This window comes from Phascolarctos cinereus, unplaced genomic scaffold (genome assembly GCF_003287225.1).
Source record: "Phascolarctos cinereus isolate Bilbo 61053 unplaced genomic scaffold, phaCin_HiC Scaffold_7;HRSCAF=346, whole genome shotgun sequence".
NCBI classification, from domain to species: Eukaryota; Metazoa; Chordata; class Mammalia; order Diprotodontia; family Phascolarctidae; genus Phascolarctos; species Phascolarctos cinereus.
Window position 1 is genome coordinate 21813892 of NW_027556180.1, and position 26027 is coordinate 21839918.

Consider the following 26027-nt stretch of genomic DNA (forward strand, 5'->3'; position numbering starts at 1 on the left):
ATTCTCTGGGCTCTGCATTGGGCTGGAGGCCCAATGTTAAGTCAGTTGTCAATTTGTGCTGCTCTGGGTTTGGGAGTCAGAAACCCCAGGTTCAATTCCCATCTCTACTACTGATTGTTGGGGCGATCTTGGGCAGGTCATTTCCCAACTTTAGGTCTCAGTTTCCTCATCTGTACAGTGAAGAGGAGTTTGGATTAGATCTTCCAGTACTGAATTCTATTAAGAGAAATTTAATGGAGCCCACATGTTTCAGATGTAAGAAAGTAAGCCAGAGAGGATGGGATCAGAGAAAACCATACGCGTTACAAGTTACTCAAAGCAAAAAGAACAAAATGCAAATCAAAATGGTAATGCAAAAATAACAAAAACAACAACAGCAACTAAACTAACTTTTATTTTTCAAAAAACAATACATCTATGTTCAGATCTGGGTCATCTTCAATACATGCTCGTATTTTTGACAAATACAAAAATCCTTCGAACACAAAACATTTTACTTTCCAGAGCTCTTCCAAATAAATAATTTCTTCCTGATATGTCAGAATTGTCCAAATATTGTTCGAACGCTATTTACATCTCCCCTTCCATCAATACTAGTGCATGTCAGTAAAGGAAAAAAAAATGGTACAAAGCTTACTCTTTGGCATTCACATTTGAGTCAGCAATACAATCAGAAACTCGTGATAAACATTCCAAGATGATTTAATAAATCTCATTGCCACTCTGCAAAGGAGCCATGGTATTAAAGCTTTCAGTTGGAGCCTTAGGCTTCCCGCTGTGAGAATATTACTTCCAGTCTATTTATCAGCTTGTCCTCCTATGGCCCCCAAAACATGCTTTTCTTGCTCTACTGAGTGATAGCATAACAAGAAAGCAATTTGCTTTTTTTTAAATTAAATTTTATTTATTTAGTATCATGCAAAGCAAGACAGCTTTGGAAGACATGGTAGCTGCATCGGCTTTGATCAGATTTCGTCTCTTGCAATCACAGTTACTTTGAATGAAAATAACTCCATGATTCTGGGAAACCATCACTGTTGATTTTAAACCACCATAACCCTAGTGTTGGTCATGCTTTTGGGGGAAAAGATCACACAAGCCATTTTCTATAAAGGTACAGTTGCCTCAAACCCTTCTTGTATATTTGAGGGCAAACCATTGGAGGAAATGGGCAGCTTCCCAGAAGATGCTGCCTTGAGGTATTCCTGTAATTGGGTTCACATCTGTCATACACTGCCAAACAGAATAGAGAACATATATTCTGCAGCACTCCTTACAGAAATATCATTTACCCTTCTCTCTTGGGTACCCAAATGCCCCTCTTTCCTATGGTCTTCATAAATGCCTGTCACTGTTGCTTACCAGACAGATAAGAAATTGTTCTGATAGAAAATAGGCTTGAAATCAAGGGTCTGAGGAGCAGACAGTTCTAATGTTTTGTGAGAAAGTGTAGGATGTAAAAAGTATTTGTCTTATGGAGAAATTGCATTGTGGGTAATTTGGTGCATATTGTGATCAGTGAATAATCTTTTCAAACCCAAAAGTGTTGAGTAGTGCATAGATAAGAGTCTGTTTTTCAGGTCAGATGTTTCAAAAGGATGCGACGTTCACACAAACCAGAAATGCCTAAGCAGCAATATCATTATGTAATAGAACTTCACAGAGTGCAGAGGCCCTTCCCTATGTGTGTCTAGCAATTTCAGTTAGAGACAGAAGCAGTACTTTGGTCTCCAAATATTTCTGAGAAGAACTCCCAAGCCAGGCGTATGTGGATGGGGATGAAGACATAGGCGGTGTATACCACCATTCCCACGATGGTGAGCAAAATGGTGTTGAACATGGATCGCTCCCAGGGCTCCAAGACAGCACAGCAGCTGATGAGGGTGTACTGGTAATAGAGCCAGGCAAAGTAATCCTTCACGTACCTTAGATTCATCATGTCGGCCAGCGGCATTCAATTGGACCTGTGACGGAAGGACACAGCTTAGAAGAGTACAGGTTTGACAACCAAAACACGAGATTCCCAGATTGCCAGGCTAGATCTAGTCAAATTAACACCCCATCAGGTCTGCGATTGCATCTGTGGGGCCATACACTCCATAGACAGTCTTACTCCATGCATTATTTTGGCTCAAAGAATCCACTCAATGGGCTAGATTGGAGCCTTTCTCTGGTTCTTTCAAGATGAAAAATTAAGGTGTGATTTTGACAGGGAATTCAGTGCATTGGAGATCCTTGGTTTGTATTAGGGATAGGAAGAAAAGGAAAGAGACTGTGAAAATCTTTATATAAGAAGGTCCTCTGTTAATACACTTGTAAACTTTTAAGGTTCAATTTATTGAACTATGTCAGAAACGAAAGGCTTGCTGGATGTTTAAAAACACATAGACACAGAGATACTTGCAGAAAAAGGTGAAAATCAATTTCTGTTTCTCAACAGAGGAAATCCTCGTAGAAGATTCACATTCTGTGAATGAGGCCCAGCAGGAAAAACTCTGGGCAAGGCCCATTACAGAACATTTATGAGCGACATAAACTAATAGTCTCTCTGGCCTTCTAAGAAAGCAACATTTACACTATTCCAAACGTGAAAGGATTTGTCTTGTCTTTTAAAAAATCCTAGTAATCGATTGCCAACCAATTAATGAGTCAACAAGCATATATTAGGCAGCTACTGTATGCCAGATTCCATGTGTTGTATCCCTGGAGATATGAGAATGAAACAAGGAGCAAGGTGGTGCGATGCATAAAGCCTTAGACCTGGAGTCAGGAAGACCGAATTCAAATCCAGACGCAGACATTCACTGGGCTGTGTGATTCCCATCTTCCACATCTACCAGATTCGAATAATAATATCACCCACATCCCAGGGTTGTTGAGAAGACAAAATGAGATATTTGTACAGCGCTTTGTAATCTTGGGCAGCTAGGTGGTGCTGCAGCAGATAGAACTCTAGGCTTGGAATCAGAAGACTCATTTTCCTGAGTTGAAATCTGGCCTCAGGCACTTATTAGCTGTGCAGCCCTGGGCAAGTCACTTCACCCTGTTTGCCTCAGTTTCCTCATCTGTAAAATGAGTTGGAAAAGGAAATGGCAAACCGCTCCAGTGTCTTTGCCAAGAAAACCCCAAATGGGGTCACAAAGAGTCAGATACACTAAAATGATACAACTGCAAATCTTGAAGCGCTGTGTAAATGCTAGCTATCATAAGGAAGATGAGTACACATATAAACAGAATAAATAAAAATAAATAAATACAGATAAATAAAGTTCAATACAAGGTAGTTTGGGAGGAAGGACACTAGTGTTTGGAGGCGGTGCTTCAGTGGTATCTTGAAAAAAAGCAAGTGATTTTATGCATCGGAGATGAGGAGCAAGTGTATTCCAGGTAAGGGACATGACCATGCAAAAGCAGAGCCATGGGAGATGGAGATTGTGTGGGAGGCATAGAGAGAAAGCTGGTCTGGCTGCATTGCAGAGTGCAGGATGGGAAGCAGCATCTAATGAGGCTGGAAAGTTAGGTCGGGGCTGGGTTGTTACCATAGAGGTAATAGGGAGCCATTGGAGTTTATGGAGGACCCTCTCTCTCATATGACCTTGAATTTAACTCTCTCATTTTTGCTTGTATTTTATTCTTTTTATTTAGAGATCAACAAATCTAAGCCCCTTATTTTACAGGTGAGGAAACTGAGACCCTGTGCCCAGGGTCACATAGCTAGTAAGTTTCAAAGGGGGACTTGACCCAGGTCTTCCTGACTCCAGGCCCAGAGGTCTATCCACAGTCTTTCCCAGGTGAAAGAGGGGTGCTAAGTCAGTGCTTCTGAGGATTCCTTCACCTGCTCCTTTCAAAGTGGGACAGCTGGTAGGAAGGTTCCCCAGGGGAAGGGAGGGACTTTGTATCTAGTAGTTCAGGGCCTGGCTTTGTTTGGACTTGACTCAGACAGGAAGTCAGAAGGGGCTGCTTTGTAGTAAGCAAAGAGGAAAAAAAGTTCCTGATAACACCACCCGTGAGTCACCAAGTAGGGAGGAGTCCAGAACTGCGGAAATACCCTGCTCAGAACCTCCCCAGCCTTCAGTCAGCCTGGGGTTGGGGCTTGGAGCCTCTTAGCTTCCTGTTCCTCTTCCTGTAAGGACCTGGGCAGCACAGCCATGAGCAATTCCCTCGGGAGAGAGGCATTCTAAAGGTTTCTGTGGGGCACAATTTTGCCTTTAGAAATGTTCCAGAGGGCTAAGCTGTTTTCTCAGGCAAAAAGAAAAAAAAGAATCCTCCAAATTTCAGGACTCTCCTAACAATGGATTCTACTCTTTGAAACAGACAGATAAAAGCATATTTTTTTCTTCCCGAGAGAAGAAAATTGTTTCAATCTGGCCTCTCGGAATCCAGGCGGTTGGTTAGTGGCCACGATGGAAGAGTTAGGCTGGCAGAGATCTGGGCTGGGTGCCTCTTCTGACAGCACAAAAATCCTCTGACAATCACTTTCATGGGCTTCAGATTTATCACATTAAAAACACAGAAATGGAAACAGTCGCCTGCCTGTGACACAGAGAGGTTGAGTTATCTAAGGAGAGACATCACGTCTGTCATTTCATAGCAGCTTTCTTTGGAGAGCTGGAAATAGAATACTCAGATGTGTAACTAGGGTGGGGTCGTGAGGCTTTGAACCATGGTGCTGAATTTAGAGTGCACTGAATTTAGAAGGCACCAAATTTAGAGGGAAGGCAACTTGGTGGTACGGTAGATAGAGTTCTGGGCCTGTAATCAGGAAGACCAGAGTTTCAATCTGGCCTCAGATGCATACTAGCTGTGACTCTGGGCAAGTCATTTAATTCTGCCTCAGTTTCCTCATCTGTAAAATGAACTAGAAAAAGAAATGGCAAACTAGTCCAGTATCTTTGCCAAGATAACTCCAAATGGGATCACGGAGAGTAATACATGACTGAAACAATTGAACAACACCACCAAAATTTAGAGGGCAGTGACGGTAGCATTTTAAAGAAAGAGCTTAGAATCTAGTTAGCAATGACAATTTTAGACAAAGTAGGAAGCTAGCAGATCATGCGCTTGGGTTGACTCTCTCCAGGCCTCCCTGACTTCTCTTCTCTTCTGCCGAGGGCATGGTTGCAGGTTCCCCACTCCTGGTTTGGGGTATTCGCTCCAGGTACGCAAATTCCTAGTTACAGATTGGAGGTTTGCCCCCAAACATGAAAAAATTTGTGCTGTCTTTTAAAAAAAAATCCTAGTAATTTTGTGTGCCCCATGGGCCTAGCCTAGTGTTATAGGCACAAAATGTTTTATTGATTCAGCACCTGAGACATGGTAGATTTGACTTTGACTTCCCTATTGGTTACCCCATGATTCTATCCTTAACATAACCAGAATCTGCTCTTCATACCTGTCCAAGGAAACTGGAATTGCTAGATTTAATTATCACAGAAACAAAGAATCTCGGGGGTAGAAGGAGATTCCAGCATCATCTGCTTCAACCACTACTTGAAGCCTGAATTTTGCCTGCATTGTCTCCGACAAGTGGCCGTCCAGACTGTGCTGGAAGACCACTAGGGAAGGGGGGTTCTCTGCATCCCATTCTATTGGAGTATGGTTCTGATTATTAGGAAATGCTCCCCTTTGTTGAACTGGAATTTGCCTCCCTGTACTAGAGCTACTGTGACTGGGATTGTATCAACATAGGCACTTGTGAGGAGGGAAGTGCCTCTAACCCATGCAGGGAGGCACCTTTGCTGTGATTTAGAGTTGTAAGGAGATGCAGAGAGGCCTGAGAGGCTGGGCTTGCCCAACTTCACACGGCCAGGATGGAGGCAGGACAGAAACCCTGGTCTTCCTGACTCCAAGACTGTCTTCCTTTAGTCTATGCCTAAGCGCCTTACATAGACTTTAAATGTTTAAAGATGGTGATCCTTGTATAAGAAAATTGCTCATCCCATCAATGTTCTAGTCACTTGAATGATTTGAATCATTACCAATTCTCTCTAGATCTCAGCTTTTTTCATCTGTGAAATGGAGTTTGACTAAATGATCTCTAACCAGGGTTTCTTCCAGCCCTGAATAATATGATTCTATGATCTAGGTAACTATGTGGCATAGTGGATAGAGTGCTGGGCCTGGAGTCAGGAAGACTCATCTTCCTGAGATCAAATACGGCTTCAGACATTTATTAACTCTGTAACCCTGGGCAAGTCACTTCACCCTGTTTGCCTCAGTTTCCTCATCTGTAAAATGAGCTGGAGAAGGAAATGGCAAACCATTCCAATATCTTTGCCAAGAAAACCCCAAATGGGGCCATGAAGAGTCAGACAAGACTGAAATGACTGAACAAAAGCAACGATTTGAGAGAGACAGTGTAATGAATGGATAGAGTTCTGGGCATGGAGTCAGGTAGACCAAGATTTGAATCACATCTTGGATATTTAAAACTAGCTGTTTGATCCAGGGAAATGACCTCCGGGCCTCAGTTTCCATTGCTGTAAGGGATTGGATCCAATGATTTCTTAAGGTCTCTTCTAGCTCTAAATCTGTGGGCCTAGGGACATTTTCTGAAGATGCTGTATCATACCAACTCTTATCCTTAACATAATCCCTAAAACTGAATATGGTACTTTGTATGTGCTCTGGCTGAGGCAGAGCGTTGTGGGATGGCAACCTTCTTCGTTCTGGACATAGTCTTTTATTAATGGAGGCCAGCACTTTCCCTTACGTCTTCCACATCAGACTCTGAAATCATGGATTTGGTGTCCACAGAACCTCCCAGGTTCTTTTCGTATGTTCCTTTTGCCTCCCATATCTCATGTTTGATCTTTTGAACCCAAGCATAAGACTTTCATCTATTCTCATTAAAATTCATCTTGTTAGATTCTGCTGATGTTTCACTTTCTTTAAATCTTTTGGGAATCCTAATTTCATTCATTCATTCATCACAACTCCCTGCTGGGTCCTTGGGATATAAAGACAATGACAAGCAGTCCCTAACTCTGAGAAGGGTGAATTAATCAATTAACTGGCATTTGAAGGTAAAACGAAGGAAAGGAGAAAGAGATAGCTTTGGAATTTATAGCTCAGCAGAATGGCACCAGTGGTGTGCTGATAAATTTTTAACAATCAGCTCTCAAAAGAAAAAAAAAAGGATGCATGCATGTTACTTTTAAATTTAATTTCGATTATTAACATTTTCTCCATAATTTTCTTAAGCCTAGACAATCAGCAGTGATTTGTAGCCTTTGCTGATTTCTGAGATCAATGCTCACACTGAAAATTTAACAATCAGCTTTTGCAAAGCAGGCTCCCACACACCGCTTCATGGAAGAGCTTAAGCTGCTTCCAAGGCCCAAAGGCTGCCATTCAAGTGAGGTTGTTCACCCTCTGACAGAAGGGCACATGTGGGTGATATGGAAAAGTAAAATGTTTGTTGGGATGTCGTGGGAAGGAGCTCTATTAGCTCCAACTGTCATGAATGCTCATTGGAAAACCACCAAACTGGCCTTTGATTGACACTGCTATGAAAGGGCTCATTTGGAGTGAGCTCTCTCTGGGGTGGATGCCAGCTTAGTGAATGATGGGTGTACTGGCCTTTTCTTGGTAAAAAATCTGAGATCTGACTTAGTCAAAGTGTGAGCAGAACAGTCACAGGGTCATAGCGTTTAGAGCCGTAAGGGACCTTGGGAATCATCCAGGGCCTGGCACCTGGCCTCATGCCTGGCATTTGTTTCATGTGTGTCTGGTAAATGAAACCAGATCCCGTCAATCCCTTCATTTTGTAGATAAGGAAACTAAGGCCCAGAGGGATCTCATAGGTAGCAAGGAGAACAAGAATTTGAACCCAGGGCTTCTGATGAAATCCAGTGGATTTTCCACAATAGCTCTGAAGAATGGGACCCATGTTAAAGCAAATAATGCTTGATATTTACAGACTGCTTATAAATTTGGAAAGTGCTTTGTATGTATTATCTCAGTTGAGTGTCACCCAATCTTGTGACTTTTATTATTATCCCCATTTTACTGATTAGGACACTGAGGCTTGGATGGCTTCTGTGACGTCTATGGTCACACAGCTAGTAAATGTTAAAGGCAGAATTAAGCCACAGTTCTTCCTCACCCCAAGCCCAGTGCTCTGGTCATAGAGTCCCATTGCCTCTTTTAAACGTTTTTTAAAAAATTATTTTATTTTTAATTTATGGAATAAAACAAGCATTTCCATAATATAGTATGACAACAAAAGAGGATTACACATGGAATTGCAAATCTACCATGTATAGCTTGCCATTCCTTTTACATATATATATATATATATATATATTTTTTTTTCTTTTTTCCTTCCCTTCCCACCTCCCCACCTCGTCCTAGAGATGGCCTCCATTAGACACAAATAGGGGTGTGTGTGTGTATGTAAAATTATTCTAGACATATTTCTATTTATCAGTTCTTTCTTTGGATGCACATAGCATCTTTCTTCAGATATCTTTTATAGTTAATTTGGGTATTTATAATAGTCACAATAATTTATTCACTCAAAGTCCATTCCATTGCCTCTTAAAAGAAGGCTCCCATCGGAACTTTCCTCCCCAAAGGGATAGTGCAGTGGTATGGACCAGATTTAATGCAAGTAATTTGTAACATAAAAGGCTGATTTATTTCTTGTTGCTTCCCCCCACCCTAATCTCCCCCAGTGTCTTTGCGTTTAGTGATTTAGAAGCACTTTGGCTCTATGTATTTTTGATTGTATCAAGAAGAAATGCTAAGGGACAGTTTTTCTATTGCATTGTTGGCTTATTTTTGGCTTTACAGTAAACTTCTGTGTTTGTTTATGTGTTATTTAAACAATAAAATAACAAAATTACCCAATAGAAAAGAAAGTGATTTGGTTTTGGGTGACTAATTGACTCTTTCATTATAATGTCCAATTGGCTTGCCAAGTCACGTCCAGTTGTTTTGAGAAATAACAGCCTGGCACCACAGAGCTGCAAAACAGATACTTGCCTTAGAAGCCATTGTGAATTTAGTCAGCCCATAGGGCCGGGGGTGACTGGGTTGTCTCTCCCTGGTATGCAGTGTTACTAGCTCAGAAAAAAATCTTTATGGATGCAGTTTCCAAAACCAAATACCAAACTAAGTGGGAAAGTACTTCAGGTGGCCACCATGCTGATGACTCTGCTTGAGGAAGTGGAGCTTGGGTTAGACTTTAATGGAGGAACTTGGCAGGTGAAGAAACAAAGGGAGGATGATGGGGGGAAGGGAAAAGAGGAGAGAGAGAGACAGAGAGGGGCAGAGACAGAGATGGAGAGATGGACTCATAGATATACAGAGACAGAGAGAAGAGAGACAAAGAGAAGCAGAGAGAGTCCAACTTATCCCTTTGAATAAGGCAGCACGGTGCAGTGGAAAGTACTCTGGAGTCTGTGCAGAGGATCTAAATTCAGGTTCTGACTTAACATTGATGGGGATTATAGGAAAGATGAAGAAATGGAGACTTATTGAAAGTCTTGCTGCTAAACCAAGTGAGAGCCAGTGCTGGGGTTCAAACATGTGTCTCCTGACAGCAGTTTTATTTTCTACCACATCATCATTATGTCTCCTTTTGCTCTTCAGCCTTCTCTCGACTGCTCCAAAGACCACCTACCCTTCAGGGTCAAGTTCTTCCCAAATTGTAACATTTCCTCCATCATGCCTGCCATCATCATTCTCTGCCTCCTCTGAACTCCTGACTTTTTTCTTTGTACTACTCACAGCCGGCACTGAATCACACACTACTTTGTATTAAAAAAAATTCTGACCTTAAAAATCTGCACGCAAAAAGAGAACAGTTCCATATATAAAGTAGAAAAAGAGGATTTTTATGTGAAAACATGAATCTTTTACGGACTACTTGCTTTTTAAAAAACATATATATAATAAATTCAATGTTTGTTACTTTCAAAGCTGTCTGTGTTCCTCTTTGAACTTCTGTTCCTTTCAGTGCATTTTGTTTGTTTTTTTGCTAGGCAATGGGGTTAAGTGACTTGCCCAGGGTCACACAGCTAGTTAGTGTTACGTGTCTAAGGCTAAATTTGAACTCAGGTCCTCCTGACTCTAGGGCCGGTGTCCCATCCACTGCACCACCTAGCTGCCCCCCTTTCAGTACATTTTAAAGGTGTTTTAGTGACCCTCTTTTATGCCCTCCCCCCCTTTTCCCCCAACATTTTGGCCATTGATAGCTTGGATTCCTTCCTTTGAAAATTGCCTGTTCATCTGCTTTGACCATGTTTCTGTTGGGTAATGGTTGTCATTCTTATATATTTGTATTAATTTCTTCTTTACCTTGGCTTTCATACCCTTAGCAGAGAAACTTGCTGTGCAAAGATTTTTTTTCTTGCCAGTTGCTTGTTTCCCATCTAATTTTAACAGCATTGATTTAGTTTGCACTGCCTTGCATTTGGATTTAAATATTTTATGGGACTCCACACCTACATAGGGGGCAGTGGATGGAGTGCCAGGCCTGGAAGACCTGAGTTCAAATCCAACCTCAGACACTCACTATGTGTGTGATCCTGGGCAAGTCACTGAACCCTGTTTGCCTCAGTGTCCTCATCTGTAAAATGTGGAGAAGGAAACAGCAAACCGCTCCAGTATCTTTGCCAAGAAAACCCCAAATGGGGCTGTGAATTTTTGGACACTGCTGAGCAAAGCAATAACACCTTGAGAGTGAGTCTCTTGAGGGTGGGCACTCTAAGCTGACATGGTCCTTTGGTATTGCCCACGGTGCCTGTAGGAAGCAGCGCTGTCTAGTGGATAGCGCCCTGGACTTGAAGTTGGGCTAATGTGGGTTGAATCTCAAACTAGATGATGCAGTCAGTAGAGAACAAGCTAGGACTCGGAATCAGGAAGACAGAAGTGTGGATACTGTCTCAGGTGCAGTGTGACTCCAGACAAGGCACTTAACCTCTTGGTGTCTCAGTTTTCTCATCTGTAAAATGGGGATAATAATAGCTCATACCTCACAGAGGTACTATGCTATGAGAATCAAATGAGTCCATATATTTAAAGCCTTTGCAAACTTTAAAGCTTTCTGTTAAGTATGAATTATTATTACTATTAGTTATATGACCCTGGACAAGTCATTTAACTTCTCTGAGAATTGGTTTCCTCCTTTATAAAATGGGGATAAAAAATAGCACAGGACTTTTGTAAGCATCACATAAGATTCTATGTGTAAAGTTCTTTGAACAACTTCAACTACTTTGTGATAAGAGCTAACATTTTTCCAGCTCTTCGAGGTTTGCTGAGTTCTTTACGATACTGCCTCACTTGGTATGGCAACCCTGTGGCATAGATGCTAGGATCACCTCCATTTTGCAAATGTGGAAACTGAGGCAGAAAGAGGTTGTGACTACTCAGGGTAACATGGACAAAAGGTGTCTGAGGGAGGAAGATATGAATAATATTTATGATAATGATAATAAATAACAATTTAATCCCATATCAGGTCTTCAGCAAATGCCTAGTAGATGGATAAATAAATAGAATCCATTATTAATCATTTAAAAATTACTTTTCATCCTCAAGAGTATTTTTCAGATGCCTAACATTTCTGAATAAGAGAGTAAGGGTGAGAGCCCTGAGTTTGGAGTCAGGGGCTCTGGATTTGGCCCCTCCTCTAATCCTACCTGTGTGATCTCTAGGCCTCCATGTTGCTTTTGGTGTCTGTAACTCTAGGGGCCTGTATTTGATGAGCGCAGGCTCTAACATCCCCCCCAGTGGCCATGAGAACACACTTCTGACTTTGTGCAAAGAGAGGCTCGGGATCATGCCAGGACACACATTCTGAAGACAAGGGCTGGTCTTTCCCCGGTCCCTTCTGAATACGTGCTGCATGGATAATGGAATGCTTACTGAAAGATACACAACTTTTATCATCAAGGGCAACTCAGGGGAAGATGCCATTCCATTTAAATAAATGATGAAGAGATGCCGAAAGTGAAGCCTCCTAGGATCCAGTTAATCTATAAATAAGACAGCAGGCCTTCTCCTTCCTCCCCCTTCTCTGCTTCCTCTAGGTCTCTTTTTCTAGGAATCGCCATTACATTGAATTCCTTCTGCCTCCCCCCATAGTGCCTAGCATGGTGTTGAACACATAAGTGACGACTTTGTTATTTGGAGAAGATCAGCCTGAGCCTGTTGGGGTGGTTGCTTGCACTTTGAAGGTCTGGACTGAAGATGCCAAGACGGACGAGAGCACTTCCAGTCGACGCCCAGCAAGGTCTCAGGACAGATCATTAAAAGAATGGCTTGTGGACACTGAGAAGGGGAACCACTTATTACTAGGAGCCTAAGAATGAGTCATACTCAGACAAACTTGATTTCCTTTTTTTGCTAGGAAGATTGAAGGAATGCCATGGACCATAGCTTGATTTCTCTTACAATATCCTTATGGACAACACAGATATGTGTTGACCGGAAGATGTGATAACCACATGGTTTGTAACGGGATGTGCAATGGTACCGGAAGAATGTCGATTAATGTCATTTGAAAGAGACATGCCACAGGATCTGTGCTTGCTCCTGTTTGATATCTGGATTTAATAATTTCATTAATGACGCAGATGAAGATGAGTAAGTCTTCTCACTGACTTTACAGACACAGAGCTGGGAACAGCAGCTAACGTGCTGAATCACAGAATCGAGATTTTTAAAAGATCTTGCCAGGCCACAATAATAGGGAAAACAAGGTGAAATTTTTTTCAGGGATAAATATCAGATCCTGCAGCCAGGTTTAAACAATCAACTGCGGACTCACAGGATTAGCAGCTGCCGTTCATGAGGAAAACAAGACCCAGGGACATTAGTTTACTCTGTGATAGGACTGCCAAAAATGGTAATGAAGTCTTAATTAATGAATGAAATTAATTAATTAATAGATGTGTCATCTAGAATTAGGAAAGTGATAGTCCCATGGTTATTCTACCCTGTTCAAACTACATTCCTTGTTACTCCCCTTCTCACACTCTTGCAATCTAGCCATCTGCTCCTCCAGCACAACCTTCTGCCATGCTTTTGGCTGGCTGGCCTCCAGCTAGGGGCAGCTTACAATGGAAAGTGCTGGCTCTGTACTCAAAAAGACACGAGCTCAAATTTGACCTTAGGCACTTACTAGATGTGTGACCCTGCACAAGTCATTTAACCTCTGTCTGTCTCAGTCTCTTTAACTGTAAGATAGGAGATAACCTACAGCCCAAGGGTGGTTGTGAGGATGAAGCAAGATGATATCTGCAAAGCACTTAGCACAGCATCTGGTACGCAGTGGGTGCTTAATAAATGCCTCTTTCTTTCCCCCCTTTCTCATGGATAGAATGTTCTTCTTCCTCACCCCTACCTCACAGAGTCCCTCTTTTCCTTAAGGTATAGCTCAAGTATTAACTTCTACGTGAAGATTTCCTTGAGGCTCCAAAGGCTAGCATTCTCCCTGTCAAACCACCTTGTAGCTAATAACTTGGTATTTACTTGTATTTATTCTCTTTATGATTATTTGTAATATATTTACACAAGTATTTCTTGTCTCCCCCATCATAACGTAAGCTTTTTGTGAGTTGAGTCTAATTCTTTGGATTTGTGTTTCCAATGTTTGGTATATAGTAGATGTTTAATCAATGCTTATTGATTAATTGATTTGGAGTCATATAAATATACATATGTATACATGTATATTAATTCCTTTGCATTAGCTTTTAAGGGGCCCTTTTATAAGATAGAATCTATATAGAAGAAGACAGGCAGTTACAGAAGGTAACTCCAAACCAGGCTTCCTGAAACAGTTCACGAAAGTGACCATGTTTATCTTGGAGAAGAGAAGGCTCAGGGGGAACGTGGTGGAGTATATCTGATATTGGAAGAGCTATCATATTCAAGAAGGATTAGCTTTATTTTATGTGCTTCATAATGAAGACCAGTGGTTGGAGGTACCATGGAGGTGGATTTTGGTTCAGCGCAAGATGTACTTTGTAAGAATTAGGGATGTCTGTCTCCTCTGAGGAAGTGAGCTCCCCATCAGTGGACATATTCAAACAGAGTCTGGACAACTAACTGACAAGAGAAGTGTTTTCTCTATTGCGTAGGGGTTGGAGCAGATAAATTTTCTTCTAAACACAAAGATTCTATGAAAATTCTCATGGCCTTATGAAGATTAATTTGCTTGGTAAAATCAATTTAAAAGACTAAGTGTCATAGAGGTAGGACATACCTATAATCTCAGTTATTGGGGGAGGTGAGCTGGTGGATTTCTTGAGCTCTGGAATTCTGAGCCGCAGTGGGCTCTGATGGTGGGGAGTCTGCACTGGATTTGGCATCAACATGGTGAGCCCCCACGAGCAAGGAGGACCTAGGGTTGACTAAAGAAAGTTGAAATGGCCAGACTCAGAAATGGAGTTGGCCAAAGCTCCTGTCCAGTGGGACGGGGCCTGAGGGTGGCCCCTGTGCTTCCAGCCTGGGCAAGATGGGGAGACCTAGTCTTAAAACAAACAAACCAACCCAAATTCCCCAAATTTCTTTTGTTGCTCATATTTGAAGAGCTCTTTGTAGATGCCTCTGTGAACCATATGAAATCTTTCAGGCTCACGTACTAAAATCAGAGGAGGAAAAGTTCAGTCTAATGAAGTTTAGTAGGTCAGGAATGTGTTCTCTTTGCGTGAACATTCTCATTGATACTTATCTCATAAGCAAAAGGAACACAAGAAGCAGGTCTCTTTGTCTTAAATTAGAACCTGAATTTTCTGCCAATCCAGATCAGAACCAGATGGGCCTGTTTGATTTTATTTTCTTTGTTTCAAGTTTGGGGCAATAAAACATTCTCTTGGGAGTGTTAGATGCCGAGTCCACAGGTAGCTTTTGCAGGAAGAGCTGAGCGTTGTTCTGAGCCTCTTGAGGCCAGGCTTTTACCTTTCTTGCCCTTAGTTCACCTACTGGTCTGACCTGAACCATGCTCACTACCTGCTAATCAGCCGCTCTTCTCTGAGGATGAATGACTTTATAGATGCAAAGCATTCTGATGTTCTTGGGGGAAATAAAAGTATCAGAATCGGCATAGAGATCATATTTCCTGAGCAAAAATTCCGGATATGTCCCCAGACAATATGGGTTTCCTATTCTTAGAAACAAGCAACGTGGCTACAAAAATTTCTTGTGGCTAGACATCTCAAACAGGTTTTTAAAAAAGCCAGAATTTAATCCCATTGAAACCTTTGTAAGTTTCCTCATCTGTAAAATGGGGATAATAGCAGCATCTACTTCACAGGGTTGTTGTAAGACTAAAATGCAGTATTATTTGTAAAGCACTATAGAAATGCCAGCTATTAAGCATGTTATTAAGCGCATGGGGCACTGTGTTAAGATACAACGCAATGCCAAAGAGTCCCTGTTGTTAAAGAATTCTCATTCCAGTGGGGGAGACAATGTGTAAACCACAATGTTCATACAGCACACATATGGAGAGGTTGGATGGTTCTTCACCAGCAGGTAGGAGGAGAGGGAAAGGACCTGGGCAGAAGGCAGGGTCTGAGCTGAGTCTTGAAGGAAGCCATACAAGTGAAAAGGTGTTGAGGATGAGAGGGAGCGTTTTGGACACGGGGGACAGCTGGCTGAAGGCTAGATGGGAGACGGAATGGCATCTACAAGGTGTCAGTAGGCTGACGCTGTTGGGTCACTGAGTGTGCAGAAGGAGAGAGGGATGTATGAGCAGCCTGGAAAGGCAGAACGAGGCCAGCTTGTGAAGAGCTTGAAATCCCAGGCAGAGGACTGTGTAATTGATCCTGGAGGTAATAGGGAGCCACTGGATTTACTGAGAAGGAGGCAAGGTGACATGGCTATCCTTGCTGTCCTCCTTCAGACACATTCAGACACAAATATTTGGTGCAAACATGTGCATTGGCAACCATGTCTTCTCCAGTTTTATCTACACCAATGTTTGGAAAATGGTAGTTTATTATAATGAGGGAGATCTGTTCTTTGCATGTTAAATGAGAAGTATTTCACTTTATAGCAAATAGGTCATAAACAATGGTATTCATGGTCTTTTTGGAAGAAGAAAGAAATCACACAAGGTCAGTGTATATAGGGATGCCAGCACATCATTTTCTAACTCATAATAGCTGAATGACTGTCTTGGGTTAAGGATACTTCAAATGTAAAGTCATTTTTAGTTTTATAGAGACTTCAACTGATATCTTTTAAAATAATAATATGATTCATGGAAGCAAAGATGGCAAAGCAAGCCTAAATTTGCTGAAACATCTAAAATGTGGATTCTTAACCTATGCTCAGTACACACCTGGCACACAGTAGGTGCTTAAACATTGTTGATTTGTTTTTTTTTAGTGTGTCACAGTCCCCTTTGGGAGTTTCTATAGACTCCCAGAATCATGTTTTTAAGTGTGCAAAATAAAACACAAAGGGTTGCAAAAGAAGTCAGTTATATTGAAGTACAGCCTTGGGAATATATTTGAAAAAAGCCAAGTTCGTAGACTCCAGGTTAAGAACCCCTGACCTAAAAGGAACAGCATTGGTCAACTTTACATTTGGCTGGAGCCCAGGATGGAGCTTAGGTTAGCTTCATAGAAAATTGTCTCATCTTCCCTTCAGGTCACATTCTGGGTGTGTATATTGTTCCAAGGCAACCAGTTAGGAAATGAAAAATATTTTCTACTAACCAGATGATGGGCCTATGTGTGGTAAACAGATAGTTAGATTGGCTTTAGTTGTCTCCTCCTGCTTTTGATTTTGAGATTATTTTAGTACTGTGTCACTAGACAGAGGAGTGACTCCCGGTTCACACTGTGTGTGAAATGCAGCTCTTGGCATCGTGCATTGTTATTTCAATCATGATGCTATCTGATAGAGAAATAGCTGGATCCCTAATTTTGTGCCACTCCAGGCCTTATGACAAATGTGGCTATCAATCTGAGGGTTAAGACTTACAGGGAGTTTGCATCACAGAGTACTGCAAGGATTAAGAAGTCAACTCCCTGAGCAAAGGCTGGGGGTGCTGGTGTGGTCTCCAGGTCATTCCCGTGAAGAAGATCTAGGGGTATTATTATGGGATAGCAAGCTCAAAAGGAATCAGCAGTATGGAGCACCATGGTAGGCATCAGGTGAGAGAGGAAGAGTGAGTAGAAGGAGAGAGGTCATAGTTCCCCTTGGTCCTACACATGGAGGATTTGGGGTGTGACATTCAATTCTGGGCACTGCGTTTTAGGTAGGTGATAGATAAGCTATGATGGGTCTAGAAGGATGGATCAAATAGGATGGTGTAAGGTTTGGAGTTCATGCCATAAATGAAGAAACTGGTAGAGTTGGGAATTTTTATCCTGAAAAATGGAAGATTTGGAAGCAGGGGTACCAGCATGTATTTGAAGGTTGTTGTATGGAAGACAGTGGATAGAGTGCCAGGACTGGAGTTAGGAAGATGCATTCTTCTGAGTTCAAATCTAGCCTCAAACACGTACTAGCTGTATGCCCTGGGCAAGTCACCCAACCCTGTATGCCTCAGTTTCCTCATCTGTAAGATGAGCTAGAGAAGGAAATGGCAAAACACTCCTGTATCTTTGCCAAGAAAACCCCAAGTGGGGTCACAAAGAGTCAGATATGGCTGAACGACAACATATGGAAGAGGGATTGGATTTATTTTATAGCATCCCAGAGATCAAATGAGAAGGAATTGGATGGAAGATAACAGAAAGGCAAATTTAAGCTTGCTGCAAGAAAAACTTCCTAACAGAGCAATCCAAGAATGGAAAGGCTTGTTTAAAATGTGACAGACTCTCTCTCACTGAGAGTCTTCAAACAAAGTCTTAGTGGCCATGTGCGTGGTATGATGGAGTGGGCGTGGAGTGGACTAGATAGGCTTTGAGGTACCTTTTAACTCTTAGACCGTGTGGGCATGTAGTTATAGGTAGAGGGACAGTACAAGGCAGAGGAAAAGGCTTGACTTGGAGTCAGACGATCCGGGTTCAAATCCCTCTGCTGATGTGTGTAACGTTGGGGAAGTCATGTAATCTTCCTGGGCCTCAGCTTTCTCGTTTGTAAGATGTATTGGTTGGACTCTTAAGAGCTCTACTGCTATAAATCTATGATCCTATAACTTATTCACTTGAGTGTTTCAAATTAGCTTTAAATTTAAAAATATTTTCTCTTCTCTGCATAACTGGTATTCCAGCAACTGTTCTATAAAATTCACAAACTATGCAGTTTCTGATACATGACAGCTATCAATTTAGGGTTTATAAGACTCTAGTATATAATATACTCTAGAGGTAGCTAAGTGGGTAGAGTGCAGAATTGGGTGTCTCGAAGACCTGAGTTCAAATCCTGCCTTAGACACTTACTAGTTATGTGACCTGAGTCAAGTTACTTAACCACTGTCTGCCTCAGTTTCCTCATATGTAAAATGAGGCTGATAGCAACTACCTACCACACAGGCTTATTGCTAACATGTAAAAAGCACTTTGCAAACCTTAAATTAGAGATCCTGATTCATGCCAATAATGAATTCCCTGAAGTGAAGAGAGGGAAGGGGACGAGCATTTATATAACACCTACTGTATGCCAGGCACTGTGCTAAGCACTTGACATATTTCATCTCATTCTATCCTCACAACAACCCTCCTGAGGTTGGTGCTGTTATTATTTCCTTTTTACAGTTGAGGAAATTGAGGCAGAGCTTAAGTAGTCATTTTGTTAGAATTCTTACTGTATATTTCCACTGGCTAGAATCAAGTACTGTATTTTACATAATTATAATTTCAAGTACTGTGTACAAATGTTAGATGTTACTATTAGTGTTATGACTCGCTCCGTGTAAGATTAATATCTACATGACTGGACAAGAGTCCTTAGCTCATTCTCTACGATAAGTGGAGGAGAATGAAGGGAGGCTGTGTAAGTTGGAGCCATCCTTTTGACCTGTGAAGAAGCTGCCTACACTGTTTTCATTTCCACTTACAAATAGAGTGTTGGCTGTTTAGATGAAAAGCCTCATGTTGGTATTACCAACTTTTTAAAGGGCCACTGAGGGCAATGTTGCATCCTTACAGGTACAGACAAGACTCACTTTCTGTCTCCTCCATGCCATTTATTTTGCTTTCCTTTCTCATTATCTGTATATATTTACTCAGGATCTATTGGGTACAAGGCACTGGATAAGACATAATGGGCCTCTTGCTGAACAATTTAGGGCAAAGATGTCTGTGTGTTTGGAGGATGAAGAAGCAGAATTTACCAGAATTAAGAGACCTAAGCGATCAAGGATAGAAGAGAGAAATGGTATGTCACAAGAGAGCAAGTCAGAGGACCTGAGTCCAGTCGCAGCTCTGCAGCATCCTCCTGGTATGACTTTTGTCAAGCCCCCTAATCTCTCCCGACTTCAGCTTTCTCATCCACAAACCCACGGACTTAGATGAGATGATCTCCAAAGGCAGCACAAATCTACCTAAATCCCAGGATGCTAATTTTTCTTGCTGACAGTCTTTTGCTAGACCTTTAGAATTCCTTATTCAATGTCTGAGTTCTACTCCTTCCTGAATTTCCCTCTTAACTCCCCTTAGTAGCTGGTGAGCTAGATTTTGATCTGGGATTAGATCTGCTAGCTCTGAATTAGATTAGACTGAATTGCAATTGAATTAATTCTTAGACTAGATCTGAATTACACTAGACTGTAAACTCTTTGAGGGCAGGGACCGTCTTTTGCTTCTTTTTGTATACTCACGGCTTAGCACAGTGCCTGGCACATGACAGGTGCTTAATAAATGTTTACTGATTTTTTTTTTGATCAAATGATTTGGAAATCTCAGTTTTCTTCCTCTTTTCACTCTTCTAACTCAGGAGTAGAAATAATTTGCTAGGGCAGGTATCTGGGAATCTGGAGATGAGTATTCCATAAGAGGATTTCCACTGATGGCATTTATATAGCACCAGGCTATGTGTCAGGCACTGCAGTTGGTGCTTTTACAAATATTTTATCACTCAATCATTTGGTCCCCACAACAACCCGAGGAGGCAGGTGCTATTATTTTCTCCATTTTACAGTTGAGGAAATTGAGGCAGACAGCTTAAGTGACTTGCCCAAGGTCACACAGCTAGTAAGTGTCTGAAGTGGGACTTGAACTCACATTTTCCTAACTCTGGACCTAGTGCTCTATCAACTGTGCCACGCAGTGAAGCAGCATTTGAGCTCTTCAACAAATCTATGAGGCAGGTACTAGAGGTTAAACAATTCATATATTGAAGATGACTTACCCTTGATGTCACAGCTGGTGAACTGTCAAAGATGGAATTCAAACCTAGTTACTGTTGAGGGTACCTCCATTCTGACGCCAAGCTGTCTCTCACTAGGATTTCCATGTATTCATAGGTACATATTTTCTTAAGAGACAATTCTAGGGTGATTCAAGATACTGGAATGAGAGGATTGATGGGAGCCCTTTTCCTTTTCCCCTTCCCACACTGCCTTTCCCCTCCCTGGCCCATCCCTTCTGGACCTGGGCAGTTGCTGTGGCTTACTTCCATGTGGCGGTATCCTTTAGACCTCAAAAAAGCTCTGATTCGTATGGGTTTTGGTCACCCCAACCTGGCTCTAACCTCATTCATACCTTAAGAGCTAGTTTCCTGAGCTGCTGTGGCCAAAATAAATTCCCTATCTGTTGGCCAACCTTCTGGTGATCTGCCTCTTCTGATTGCAGGCTGTTTCTGGGCCTTCATTTGAAATCTTTCCAGTCTGGTAGGACCTGTTTTAGTTTATTCTCCACTGGCAAAGCCTTTGAAGTCCCACAGTCCCTTTTATTCTACAAGAAAGTTTTGGAATATGACTTCAGTGGAGGATGGACGTGTGTGAACATGTGCATGTGTATTTGACTCAGTCCTGTGATATCATCTGTCTAGGGGATTCTCAGTGCTCATGGTATGGAAGCTCTTTCAACTGATGCTAACTATCGACTCTTAGAAGTTAACTGTCTTGTTCATGGCCGCATAGCTATCCACAAATGTGTGAATTCAAATATATAAATCTCTTTGTTTTATTCATTAAAAAACTTCTTTTCTTTCTTTTTTTCTCATTTATATATTGGAATACATGTAGAATGTGTCAGAATCAGGAACTGAATCTAAATCTTTCTGAATCCAAGACTAGGCTGGCCTTCTAAGCCACTTCTCTGTCCCTCTCCCTTTCTCCCTTCCCCTCTCTCTCTCCTCCACTGTCTCTTTCTCTGTGCCTATGTCTATCTCTGTCTCTTTTCTGTCTCTCTATTTTTCTGTGTCTGTGCTTGTCTCTTCACATATCATCTAATAAGTCACAGGCTCATAGTAATCAGAACTGGGAGGGACCTTAGAGGTCATTTAGTCTAATATTCCATTTTACAGAGGAGGAAACTGAGGCATAGAAAAGTCATATGAGTTGCCCAGTCTCATGGGTTCCAAGTGTTACAACCCAGATTTTACCCATGGTCCTTTGACTCAATCTAACACTTAAGTCTGCTGTCTCATCATAATATAGAGTACAACTGGAATTTGAATCCTATGCCAATGGCAGGTTCTACTAAGGTACAAACATTCATTGTAGACCCAGGAATGACTGTGTGTGTGTGTTGTTCAAGGACCAACTAATTTTGGAGCATACTCTAGAAAGCCAAAGGGGCTGCTATTTGCACAGGTGGAGAGAGTGCCCATATTGACAATCTAATGAATCCTTCCTCAAAGAATTGACACGCATATGTATATATGTCTGTGTACATTTGTACATATAATAAATACACACATTTATAATTCTCCAAATATTAAGGACCTACTGTGTGCTAGATGCTGAGAAAGATAAAAAGAGAAACAAGATAACTGTCCCCTCTACCACCTCACTGTACCCCCAGCTATGCCAGAGTAAATTTTAGAAATTTACAAGTATTCCAAAGAATGAAAAAGGGTGATGAAAAGTGCTGCTCTCTAGGCAGCTAGGGGGAACACCTCACACTCTGTCTACCACTGTTGACTCCTTTCTCTGGCTTTTTGCCTCTTCTGCATTCTTTTTTTTCTACTCTTGTTCATTGAAAGGGATCTCAGGATGGTAATGCCCACCTAGGTCTGAGTGAGGCAGAATAGAGACCCTAAGGCTACCAGAATTCTTTCTTGTCAGGCCATATTACTGGTTTTTCTTCAAAAATAAATTGTCTGGGGATTATACAGGGTGATAGACCTAGGCAAAGCGGACCCAGGTGTGATTGCAGGTCTGTTCCTGGCACAGCTTCACTGTTTCAAAAGTCTTGGTGTGGTTTCAGGACAAGCCTCAGGGAAACGCCCCTGGATTAAGTCCCGGTGTTTATGACCTCCAAGTTACAGATTCTCTGCCTGTTTGTGACACTCACATAGACTCCTCTCCCCTCTCCTCCACAGGGTGGGTCTTAACTTTTTCAGTGATAAAATGGGGGCAGGGACTAAGCCTGTGATTTCATCAGTGTAGGGATCTGCTCTTCTTCCTGGTCAGTGACTCCCTCTGCCAGCACAAGCTGGTACTTTCTCTACAACTTAGAGGCTTTGAGCCTTGCCTAGAGCACTGAGAAGTGGTTTTCCACGAGCATGAAGTGTCAAAGGCCCTTCTTGAAACTAGGTTTTCCTGGCTCTCTATCTGCTATGTCACACTGCTCTCCAAAGAGAAAATATTTAACACTAATATATTGGCCCACATCGGATGGAGACCAATGATTGCAAAATTCTTAGTCAGTCCAATACAACAAAAAAATTTTCCCTTGCAATACATGGGCAAAGCATTATAGATTTAGAGCTGGAAGGCTTATAGGATTGTAGATTCAGAGCTGTAGGGGAAGGGATATTAGAGGTTATAGAGGCTCCCCCCCAATTTATAGATGGGGAAAGTGAGGTTCATAAGGGATTAAGTGATCTGCCCAAGGTCATACAGGTCCAAGTAGCAGGGTCCAGATTTGAAACCAGCTCCTCTGATTCCAAATCAGGGCTCTTTGGTACTGAGAGAAGAATAAATAAGAATAGGACTTGCCCCAGTCCTTGCAGAGTCTAGTGGGGAGCATAAAAAAAATGTATACGGATACTAGTTGTGAACCTCCACATAACCTTTTTCTGCTTCAGGTTTCTCATCTGCAAAATGGGGCAACTGGACTAATTGGGCCCTTCCAGTTCCCACTGTATGATATTATGACTGAGTTCCAAAGACTCTGAGAGTTCAAAGGGCTGAGGGCCTTCGGAGGCCACATGACGGAAGCGACTTTTGAAAGCACCCTTGAGTATACTGAGACTATCAATGAAAGTTCAATGGCTGTTGACTTCCAACTGGAGATGACAGTCACCTCCTGTTTATTGACAGTTGTCCTAGCCTTCAATTTGATAAGCTAATCTTAATTTGTGGCTGCCAGAGAGTTCTTCAACGGTATTTGGGTTATCCTAGAGACTCTGAGTTTTATTCCAGTGCCCATGAAATTTTGGTGGTGGAGATAGGGATTTCACCATAGAGTATACACTCTATCATGCATATCTAAACCATAAAAACCTTAGGTTTATTCCAGAGCATCATGGGAATAATTCAGCTGCTGAACTGAAATTACACAAACCTCTTCAGTCCCTGGGTCTGTCTAAAATGCTACTTAGAAAAGAAGGATCTTCTGCATCCCTCATTTCCATGTAATTCAAACAATGAAAAAAAGCTACTTATAGGTCAAATACTTTGTCTGAAACCATCCTCTTTTAACTATAGGAAGATGTGCCTTTGGGAATGGGGGCTAAGATTTCTGGTCTTTCAACTTTTCAAAAACTCACTTGCAAGTTCTTTCTTACTTCTCCTTTGATATGATTGGGTTTATAGGGTAGACTCAGTTCATACATGGGCAGCTCAGAGACAGGCTACTTCAGCTCAACCAATGTTGGGATCCAGTAAGACCCTTGTTATGTTCACAAAAGTGAAACCGTAAACATCCATGAGCATCTTGGGGCAATTCATCTTGCTGACTGTCTTGGGGAGGTGTGGTAACGGCTCATTGCTGAACTTCTTCACTTGCATTTCCTTGACCCATTGCAGGCAGAGTATTACCAGCAGTGGCTACCCAACACAAGTTGCCTTATGATGAAAGGGGAAAAGAATGGCTAGGGGAGTAGAAATAAACTGGAGTGGCTGGGTGACCTTTCCTTAATGAATCAATAATTATAAACAGACTGTAAGTGGACAGGTAGTTAAGGTACCATCCTACGAATTTTGGACAAAGTGTCAATCACTTCAGAGTATAAAGTTTGTTTTCTCTTTGGGAAACAGCTAAGTTTTTTGAAATATTAAGAAACAGAGCAATAGGCCAGTTCTTTCCTTCCCGCGAGACTAAAGTTCATTCAAATAGAACAAATTGTGTCAAAGTACTTTAAAGCCCAGCCTGGGTCTATGTATTTCCTTATAAAAGTACAGAGATCTATTCCAGGGAAACTAAGGCATGGTCCCCCCCCCAAAAAAAAGGAAAATCAATGGAAGTAAAAGCTTACCTCTTGTTCTGAGTGGATGGCCCTGTGGGCTGATGAGCAGTATGGACACTGGCTTCCTGCTGCTTGGAGTTACGGATGGATTTATCAGCCCGAGGTGTTTCTTCTGACTCACCCTCTGCACTGTCGTTAAAACTCCAGTCTTGCCAGGCTGATTCCAGTGATTAATTATTGACAAAAGGAAAACACTCCGAGGCAAACTTGTGTCCAACTGAACTGCCCTGAACCATTTCAGGACTCCTCAGAGATGATGATGCTGTCTTTACTAGACCCCTCCCCACTTCCTTTATAGTCCTAACTTCCTACAGGCTGACACACACTGTCTCTGCTCTCCCTCTCTCTCTGTCTTATGCAGTCATTATGCTAGTCATCTGAAGAATGTAGCTAAACAACTTTTAAAAAATTAATATTCCTAAGGTTGCTTCTCAGCCCTCTGGGAGTCAACCTAGTCCCCAGCGGTGAAGTTGGGGGGCACTGCCTGCCTCTGAGAGCACCGTGGGCTTAGAGAAGCCACAGAGCGCTCCTGTCACCTCAGTGCCGCTGCAGTAACATCCAGAGTAAAAACAAGGATGGGGAGGGAGAGATATACATTCCCCTTCCCCTCCCCCTCCCAAGCCCTCTGACCGAGAGCAGGGGAAAATGATTAAATATGGCATATCCTTTAAATGAGTATGGTAGAAAACCAGAAGAATGGGAAGGGAATGAACCATCTTGGGCTCAGAGGCCAGTGCAAAACTGCAGGGGAAATGTTTATGCTTCCTACCATCCATCCATCTGCAGACTTCTGCAAAGGGGAGGGGAAGGGGGGGTACCCACGCAGGGCATATTACAGCAAGATTGCAGGCAGCAGATAGCTAGGCACGAGGCTGTGGAGCAAGCCAAGGGTTGCTAAGCGGGCTAGCTCAGAGCCAGGCGGGTCCTCGGTCGGATTCCTTTTGGAAGGAAATGAAAGCCCCTGACTGAGAACTGGGACGCGAAAGGCCAGTTTTGGTGTCATTGAGAATGCAAATAAAGCTCTGTCATGTGGCTGGGTTTCATCTTTTTAAAGACGTACTCCTCGGCTCGGGGGAGAGGAACCGAGGACTAGGTGCTGGGCGCTGCGGGCTCGCTCTCAGACTCACAGGTGGGGGACGGCGAGAACAAAGATGCGTCTGCGTCCTGGGAGGGCGATTGTGCAGGGATCGCTGCTGGAACATGGTTTAGCGTTCGCGCATGGGAGAGCCAGTCCTGTTCGCTGGGGATCATGGCTTGTACTCCTGGCCTCTCTCCAGTAAATTTCCTTCCATTAGATAAGGGGTATGGGGGAGGGGACCACGTTCCCCGAACACACCGGGTTGGGGGTGGGGGGGACCAACCTCTGTATTGGGAACGGAGCGCGCTGGCTCGTTTCTGCGCCCGGCACAGCTCTGGGCATCGGTGGGCAAGGATGCGCAGAGCCCCGAGGCTCCCCACCTGCGCGCCCCGGTCTCCAGCTCTTGACGCACCGCATCCTGGGGCAGCGGGCCAGCGATGCCAGCAGAGGCTGG

General features: G+C 42.5%; 1 protein-coding gene across 2 annotated transcripts; it reads right to left on the minus strand.

Moving 5' to 3' along the window:
* Nucleotides 1–376: 376 nt before the first annotated feature.
* Nucleotides 377–25655, minus strand: SPTSSB (serine palmitoyltransferase small subunit B). Of its 2 annotated transcripts, XM_020988821.2 has the most exons (3): nt 24505–25655; nt 20266–20405; nt 377–1964 (listed from the first exon to the last, which is right to left on the minus strand). In XM_020988821.2, exon 3 carries the CDS (start codon nt 1952–1954, stop codon nt 1700–1702), a length of 255 nt encoding a protein of 84 aa, XP_020844480.1. In that variant the 5' UTR covers nt 1955–1964; nt 20266–20405; nt 24505–25655; the 3' UTR covers nt 377–1699. The 2 variants fall into 2 exon arrangements, with proteins under 2 accessions (XP_020844480.1, XP_020844479.1); XM_020988820.2 differs by lacking the exon at nt 20266–20405 and having other exon boundaries at nt 24505–25651.
* Nucleotides 25656–26027: the final 372 nt, after the last annotated feature.

Coding starts and splice junctions, on each gene's coding strand:
- SPTSSB (XM_020988821.2), bottom strand. CDS start 1,954: ATGCCGCTGGCCGACATGATGAATCTAAGGTACGTGAAGGATTACTTT.